Raw genomic sequence first — 8,666 nt, 5'->3', positions numbered from 1 at the left:
ACATAAACAAATATGTTTATATACGAACTCTGGCCAATTTGGTTGTATTTTTAGCTTTTTTATTATATTATCAAATATGGCTCTGATTGTTACGATGTCTATGCCTGTTAGTGAGCCAACTTATACAGAGTCGTATAAACACCGAGTAGTCCAACTGCCGTCTATGTGTGTCCAAAATAGAGCAAAAGTGGTGACTTTGACAATGGGTTTAAACGAACTTGTTAAGTTTTGTTTGTGTTTTCCTATTGTGGGAAGGTGTAAAACAGCTTCTATTTACCTTAATAAACATTTTTTAGAAAAAATGTATAAATTTAGCCGCATTAAATTACTAAAATGTCGCAAATCAACCGCTTCTAATTCTAATTTTTGACTTTTTTTGACACAGAAAACAAATAACACATGTTTTTTACATTTTTCAACCTTTAAATTTGTTTTTGGGCCCAAGTTTTTCTGTAATTTACCGAAAAACATACATTTTCCCTATACCTACTGTGTTATTTTGGACCCAAATTGCCGTTCAATTTGTGTTTTACGTAACAATGGGTTGGACTACTCGGTATTTCTATGGCTCTGAACTTATATAAGTAAAAACGTTGAGATTTTAGTTTTATATCAACTGCGCCGTGTTTCTTATTTCCTATTTATTCATTTTATATTTATGTTTTCTTACTTTATATTTTTTCAGTATATTACAACGAGGTATCACCCTCAGCCTCAGCAAGGCATTCATCATTACTGCAATTCAACATTCGGTGCTAGTGAAGAATCCCCCCCCACCTTTTTTGCTAACCACTAACCCGTATACCCACTAACTCCTAACCCGTAACCCCTATAACTACTGACCAGTGATCACTAACTACTGACCCCTATAACCATCACCCCCAACCTCCAACACATTTCCCCAGCCTATTCTGCTATGTACCGGAGGATTCTTCACTGGTGCCCAACATTCTTAATAACCTGTTTGCAATCATCAGTCATTAGAATAATTTCAAACGTCTGTAGTGGTGGCCATGTCCGATAAAAGACCCGTGAGAGGTAGAGGTTGTGTTGCTTATGGCTGTAGAAAACGAAAGTTTCCAAAGACTCGACCAAGATCCAACAGCTCTGGTAGCGAAGACGAAGAATCTGAGATGAAACGGAAACATCCACGTACATTTCACAGGTATTCAAAATTTAAAGTATGAATTAATTTAAATGACCTATAGTATATATATATGATAAATTCATCCTTAAAGAGTGGTGCACGACCAGTCTTCAGAGTATGGCAGGTGCACAAGCGATTCTGTTTACAAACTTTTGGTGATGAACAGCATAATTTCTCCACGCACGCCATTAATTAAACAAAGAAAAAAACGTAATAATTTAAGTAACACCTCCTAACATGGCTTGAAAATGTATATATATATGCGTTGGCGCGTTGCACACAGATTTTTAATAATAGCACACGCGCAGGCAAAAAATAAACCCCCTGCACACGCAAAATCTGGTCAGGAACTGCCATTCACTGCAGACTGGGTGTGCCATAAATAATAGGAAAAATACGTTACCATTAACGTCATTCAATATTTTCAACGACCTATATTTGTCTGCACTGTTTCCGTTTTTTAATTTGGGGTGATTGACAGGCTCTAATTCCCTGCAAGAAGAACATTTAACTGCCTGTATTGTACGTGGACACAGAATTTATAAGTGCAAGTAGTTGTGTTTAAAACCTGGCGGTCACTACTTTATCAATGGGTTGGTGTAAGGAGATAAGGCAGTGCTAACACTAGAGCTTTCTTATTATTAAAATATGTTTTTGCATTTTAATACAAATATGGTAGTTTGTTATATAAATTGTTGTGTTGAAAGCAAGTTCTGCATGTATAATTAAACTCTTTAACCGGTGACCAGGACTTTAAACCCTGTGACTGTTGGTTTAGAGAGCTGTGATCAGAGTACAAGAGTTGTGCTGGTGAACAGGCGTAACATGTCATGTTACAAACAATTCATGACATAGTTGTGTGTAGACACAGAAGATATAATGGGCAAAGTTTCAATTGCTCTTTCAGCTTTGAAATTTAAATCTAAATTTTGATTTAAAAACATAAAATAACTGAGTTAGTTGGTTCCAAAAAATTGCTTGAAAGCCGGTTGTATTAAATACCTATTGTGAGACCTAGTTAAAATGTTCTTTCTCCAGACTTGTGATATACTTACATACATTTTGTTTCAGCTTTCCAAAAGATGTGCAGAAACGAAAACAATGGGAAGTTAAACTAAGATTACCAAAGTTGAAGTTAACGAATTGCTCTTTGATATGCTCTGATCATTTTTATGAAAGAGACATAATTCGCTCCAGTAAAAATGTTATGCTGAGGGCTGATGCCATACCTAGGAGGTTTAAAAAGTTTCCCAAGCACCTAAGAGAGGTTGGTTTAGTATTAGTGCAATACTATGATAGTTTTAAGACTTTTGTATAACATTGGTTTTAACAATCAAACCAAAATATTTTTCAGAAACCTAAAGTTGAACGAAAACTGCCACTGAGAAGAATAAAAGAGGAAATAATAAATTCAGATAAAGTCCCAAAATTTGAAGTAGATCCGGTGCTTCGCTTAGATAAAGTATTTTCTATTGAAAAAGATCACCAAACTCTTCCTGCAAAAATATCATGCCACTTACCCGACCACACATATTGTGTACCATCTATTTCTGTATATGTCAAAAAATTTCACAAAAATCTAGCTAGGTTGGAGAAATCGCAACACAAACTTAGGATGCTAAGGCAGCATAATAAGCGTTTAATACGACAGCGTTCGAAGTTAAAATCAACTGTAAATCAATTAAAATCAACTATAAATCAATTACGCAAAAAAGATAAACCAGTACCTCGAGGAATATTACAAGAATGTTTTAAATTGGGTAAATTGGTACAGTATTTAAATAAATAAAAACATAGTTTGTATTAATTTACTGTTCACTTATTATCAGAGTATTGTGAAAATTTGTTATTGGTAGTATTGGAAAATAAAAGTGTATTATAAATGTATTTATTTAAGCAGTTGATATTAATATACACTAGGGTAGCTATGTAGTAAGTACATCCATGAAAATTGTTCCGCATTCTATTTTAGTTATACAGGCTTACCAGTGGATATACTGTAGGACAGGTACATAGGTTATACAAACCACTAGATGTCTAGAAATAACTTTTTTAGGTGTGTTGTTTTACCCCTAAGGTTGTTTTTTTTTGCGTTCTCTTATCATACTTTAATAAGAGAGTTGCACAAGAAAAAGAGTACTCGTGCAAGCAGACGAAAATTAATATTATTCTGTGTAAAATTTTATAAACTAATAACCACTTTGCATGGTTAAAAGTTTATGCAAACTGCAACGTGTGTACTTACGCGTATAAAAGTTACCATACAAAAAGAGTATGTATAGGAGTACTTTAAAACAGAGTCTTTAAAACATATTTTCTATGGCTTTAATAAGAAGTAAGGGAGGTACAGACAAGTGACAACAAAAATGCGATAAATAAGAACAGCTTTAACGAGTACCAGTAACTTAAACTGAGCACATGTAACAGTTATCTTACACATTTAACAGAAAATTTAGTTATCCAAGAACATGTCTATGCGACATTTTATCAAGTTTGGAAAACCATATTTACACACAAGATCCTTGCTTAGAGGTAATTCTGGATTACAGACCTGCACACACGTTGCAAAGGTAAATATATGTTTTATTCTATATACTTGTAGTTACTGTACCACATGAAGTATACTCATACGCTGTGTAAATGAAAATGTTCAGTTTTTGGCATTATATACTGTGTTGTGGCCCCGGGTTTTGCACTTTTACTATTGTACTACTAACTTTTACTATTGTACTACTATTTTTTAAGTGCTTAATATTGGTTATATGTGTTTTTGGCACTGCAACTGATTACAAATTACTTGCATTTCGTATATATTTATCGTGTCCTGTTGATTGGTTGGGTAGTTTAAAGTTTTTAATGTTTTAGTTCTTCTACTGCCCCATTGGTACCTTTGCGCTGACCAAGTTTGTTTAAGTATTTGTTGAATAGGTGTAATGATTCTTGAGTTGTATTTAAATAAGGTAAAAAACGATTATTTAAATTAAAGATTTTACAGTACCAAACCATATGGTAATATATGACAGTATGACACTGACAGATTCTGAATTAATTTTAATATGTAGATATAACAATTGATACATTTTACTTAGTCCACTGGAGTTCAAGATGTATCAAAGAGTGATGGAAACAGCTTCATTGGCATGCCACATAATTATGTGACAAAACTTGAGTTTCTGGAACCCAAAATGGAAAACACAATCCCTGTTTACCAAGTTTTGGATAGTGATGGTAAAATTATTGATGAAACTCAAGATCCCAAAGTAAGATGTTGGATGGTTGTTTTACAAAATAACCCTTGGTTTAGTTATGTGGAGTGAATGATATTGCTAGTACCTAGTAGCATAGTATAGTGGGTAATGTGTTCGTCCCATAACCAGAAGATTCTGAGTATGAAGCTACCACCATTATGTTCTTGTTAAAGCTTCAGCTCAGCAGTCACAGCCATGCAGAAACAAATTAGTAAACTAAAAAAACAATCACTCACAGACTTATATAACTCGAAAGTGGGTACTCTGATTCTGACGTGCCTTGCCACTGAAATAAGTAACATTCAATTATTATTACTTATATGTTATGTCACTGGTCAATGTAACTTTACCAACTTGTATCTTGTATGCAATAGTACTTGGTACTCTATAGCTCTATTGGCCATTTACTACGTGTCATAATGAATTGTTTCAAAGGTAATTTTGAATGGAAATTATTTTTAACTGTTTAAGTCCCTTGACTAACAATATGACTATTAAACATCCAAGTACTTTACAATGCCATCTCCATCTTATATTTACAGCTGAGTGATGAAATTGTGCTAAAGATGTACAAAGACATGAAAATGTTAAACATCATGGATGGGATAATGTACAGTGCTCAAAGACAAGGCCGTATTTCATTCTACATGACCAACTATGGGGAGGAAGCAGCTCATATTGGTAGTGCAGCTGCCTTAGAGATGAAGGATCTTGTATTTGCTCAATACAGAGAAGCAGGTACATTGAGTAGCATGATCTAAAGTAGGCTAATGTTTTCATTATTTAATTAGGCATATGTATTGCATAAACCTATGTGTAACTCGATCTAATCTACAAACCTATCCTACCAAGCAGTGTAAGGGTTTACCACTCTTTTAATTTACGTGAAATCTGTCAGTTAGATTTATAGTATTTTTTAGTGTTTTGGATCTAGTAATTCATCTAAAATGAAGAGTTTAGTGTCATAAATCCAACTATGCCAATAAATATAATTCTAACATCATGGACTTATAAGTAGAAAACATGTACTTATGGTACTTGAGTTGGTAAAAATGTTAACATGTTAATGTCATCACAATATATAATGAAAATATTAGATTGCGCAAACATTATTGTATAATACGTGGATCCAGGTGTTTTAATGTGGAGAGGTTTTCGACTTGACCAATTCATGGACCAATGTTATGCCAATATTAATGATCCAGCATCTGGAAAGCAAATGCCTGTTCATTATGGATCCAAAGATCTAAACTTTGTTACTATCAGCTCTCCTTTAGCAACACAAATGCCACAGGTAAGCTAAAGTGAATTTGCCTATATGTATGTTTTTGGGTGATAACAGTTTCAATGCTGAAACACCACTATTGTACTGTAACCGTATTCATTTTGATTAAAAGGATTTTGTGCTGTGGTGTCAGACTATTTTAAGCCTTTAAGATTAATTTATGTTTTAATAAGATCAGTTTTATATTGTGTCTGACAACAGTAGCAGCAGAATACCTAGTTGTGTTTCAAAATGAACAGTTTACTTAGTAGTGTACAGTAATACACTACTACCTACAGTGGTATTAACTATTATTATACCTTTGTTATTGGAACTGCTATGAACATATTGTGTACTTACCATAAATCTGTTATTAATTAGGGCATTTTTCATAAACACAAACCAACACCTAATTAAATGGTGTATTTACATTTGCAGGCAGCTGGTGCTGCGTATGCTCTGAAACGCACCAACCCAGGAACGTGTGTGATTTGTTATTTTGGTGAAGGTGCTGCATCAGAAGGAGATGCACATGCTGCATTCAACTTTGCCGCAACGTTAGACGCACCATGCATTTTCTTCTGGTAATTCTGTCACCTAATTTAATTAAATAATAAACTTATTTGTATATTTTATTTGCAAAGATGCGTAGTTATGAGTTAGGCTAATAACTTGGCAAACTTGCATATACATAATTCATTACTTGTCATTTAAGTTATCAAACATTATAAGTCAAAGTAAATACTTAGGTAGATTTCCATTGTTTTTGTAAACACCGAATTTCATTTCAAATACAATAGCAAAGACATGGTTGTATTGTCTTGAATAACTTAATCTTACTGTTTACAGTCGAAACAATGGTTATGCTATTTCCACACCGGCTCATGAGCAGTACAGGGGTGATGGTATTGCGTCGCGTGGGTCGGGGTACGGAATGCTTACAATACGCGTGGATGGTAATGACACTTTGGCGGTGTACAACGCAACACGAAAGGCTCGTCAGATAGCCCTAGAAGAGAGCAGGCCTGTATTGATTGAGGCGATGACTTATAGGTTTGTATTGAATATTAATTAAGTTGTACGTCGTATTTACTATGTTTTGGTTCATACGTTTTCAGAGTTGGTGATCATAGCACGAGCGATGACAGTTCAACATACAGAACAGCAGGGGAGCTTGAATACTGGACTAAAACCAATAACCCAGTCACCCGCTTTGAACGTTATATAACCAACGAACGTAACTGCTGGTCAGCAGAAGAAGACGAAAAGCTGTCAAAGGATTGTTCCAAACAGGTAAAAACTATGCAATAATAACTAGGTGTGAAAATTGGGATATGGGGTACAGTTTCCTCATACATAACTATCCAGAAATAAGCATTTTATTAAAACATTTGCATTGCGTTTCAGGTAATTGAGGCGTTCACTGCAGCAGAAAAGCGATTAAAACCATCGCCCTCTCTCGTGTTTACTGACGTATATGATGAACTACCTGTCAATTTGAAGAAACAGCAGAAACAAATGCGTGAACACGTCGGCGCACATAGCCAGCACTATCCTCTCAAACGACACGAGCCACTGTGACGTATTAATCATCCCTTTATGACGTAGAATACAGTCGCCATGGTTTGGGGGTCGCTTTCAACTGTCACATATTTATCCGCTATGCAACTTTAACCACTCCAAAACACAAGATATTATCATCTTATTAAATTACGTTATAAAAACCCAAATCGCTTTCCTTTAAAAAACATCAGCTCTCGATCGCGTGGCTTAATAACTATTATTGAGGTACAAATATATTTCAAAACAATACCATTACAGTATAGTTTTGGTATCAAAGCCATGTAACTTATTTCCAAATTGCTTTGTTCTTATAGTTTGTCCATACACATTATAGTGAGCTATCTTTCTCTCTTATCCTAATGTACATGGAAAATAGAGTTCCCTCTCAAATATACACAACTTATAACACGTCACCGCCATTCCTTGCTGGTTTATTAACCTTTTTCAAAATTTCCTTCTTTAAACTGTAAAAAGCAATGTTAAAAAGTCGTACGTACAAATCAGTAGATCGCGTCCTTATGTACCGATATAAATATTTGGATTTTTTTTGTTGCATCATAAAATCAACTGCGCAGAATTAGTAATATAGTACCATTTCCTCAGATGAAATATTTTATGTGTTTGGTGCACGTTGTGTTTTTAATAGTGTTTGTACCAGCATTTATAATTAACATTAAAGCATCGGGCGTGAATCGTGTAATTCCTTCGCAAACAAAATATCTTGAGACGATGATTTATAGTAAAGTAGGGTGGAGAAAAATGGGACACCTATTTATTCTGGCTTCTCGTCCTTTTTGGTAGCGAACAAAGAACATTTAAAGAATTATAAAGCCGTATTCTCGGGATTCCAATGGATTGTTGTTAATTGTTTAAATGCGATTAGGATATTGGATGTCCCATCTTACCCCACACTGCTATATCTTTTAAAAGAACTAAAATCCATTTTTAACGTTAATCTTGGCACAAGAAGACCAAAACACCTGGACTATATAAAGTATTTTTATAATTTTGACAAATATTAACGAATCGTTTAAGTTAATATGGATAAATCCTAAAGCGACTTACAGGTACAGGTATACATACTTTATCATAACCATACATTTGTTCCGCTGTCGCAGTAACACCTGTTTATGGTCAATTTGTTTTGGATGGAGGCACACTCAAGAAAATTGCATAACATGCACCCCATATCAATCATATTTAGTGACCAAATAACACTTTGCATTCATACAAAGTGTTTCGGTTATAGTAGACCTGGATACAATGCGTTGTATATAACGAAGTATTAACGACATCTATCATAGTTTATTGTTAAAGTAGGATGGTATAAAATAAGTTTTGACGATACAACGATGAAACACAGTATTTGAGTGTAATGTTTTTTAGGCGATAAGTAATGGAGCAAATCATAGTATAAATCAAATAGTCCACCGTTTAGTCAGAG

The 8,666-nt window shown here is 34.3% G+C and overlaps 2 protein-coding genes across 2 annotated transcripts; both read left to right on the top strand.

Moving 5' to 3' along the window:
- Positions 1-670: 670 nt before the first annotated feature.
- Positions 671-3,034, top strand: LOC100186854 (THAP domain-containing protein 1-like). Its single transcript, XM_002130114.5, has 3 exons — positions 671-1,165; positions 2,219-2,414; positions 2,502-3,034. The coding sequence occupies exons 1-3, from the start codon at positions 1,014-1,016 to the stop codon at positions 2,934-2,936; spliced, it is 783 nt and encodes a 260-aa protein (XP_002130150.1). The 5' UTR covers positions 671-1,013; the 3' UTR covers positions 2,937-3,034.
- Positions 3,035-3,509: 475 nt separating this feature from the next.
- On the top strand, positions 3,510-7,695 carry LOC100184456 (2-oxoisovalerate dehydrogenase subunit alpha, mitochondrial-like). The gene is made up of 8 exons (XM_002130196.5): positions 3,510-3,717; positions 4,237-4,407; positions 4,938-5,133; positions 5,529-5,689; positions 6,098-6,243; positions 6,509-6,712; positions 6,778-6,952; positions 7,067-7,695. The coding sequence occupies exons 1-8, from the start codon at positions 3,616-3,618 to the stop codon at positions 7,238-7,240; spliced, it is 1,329 nt and encodes a 442-aa protein (XP_002130232.1). The 5' UTR covers positions 3,510-3,615; the 3' UTR covers positions 7,241-7,695.
- Positions 7,696-8,666: the final 971 nt, after the last annotated feature.

The sequence above is a fragment of the Ciona intestinalis genome, chromosome 4 (genome assembly GCF_000224145.3).
Source record: "Ciona intestinalis chromosome 4, KH, whole genome shotgun sequence".
Taxonomy (NCBI): Eukaryota; Metazoa; Chordata; class Ascidiacea; order Phlebobranchia; family Cionidae; genus Ciona; species Ciona intestinalis.
Note: the sequence above shows the minus strand (reverse complement) of the source record. Positions and strands in the feature narration are given on the sequence as shown.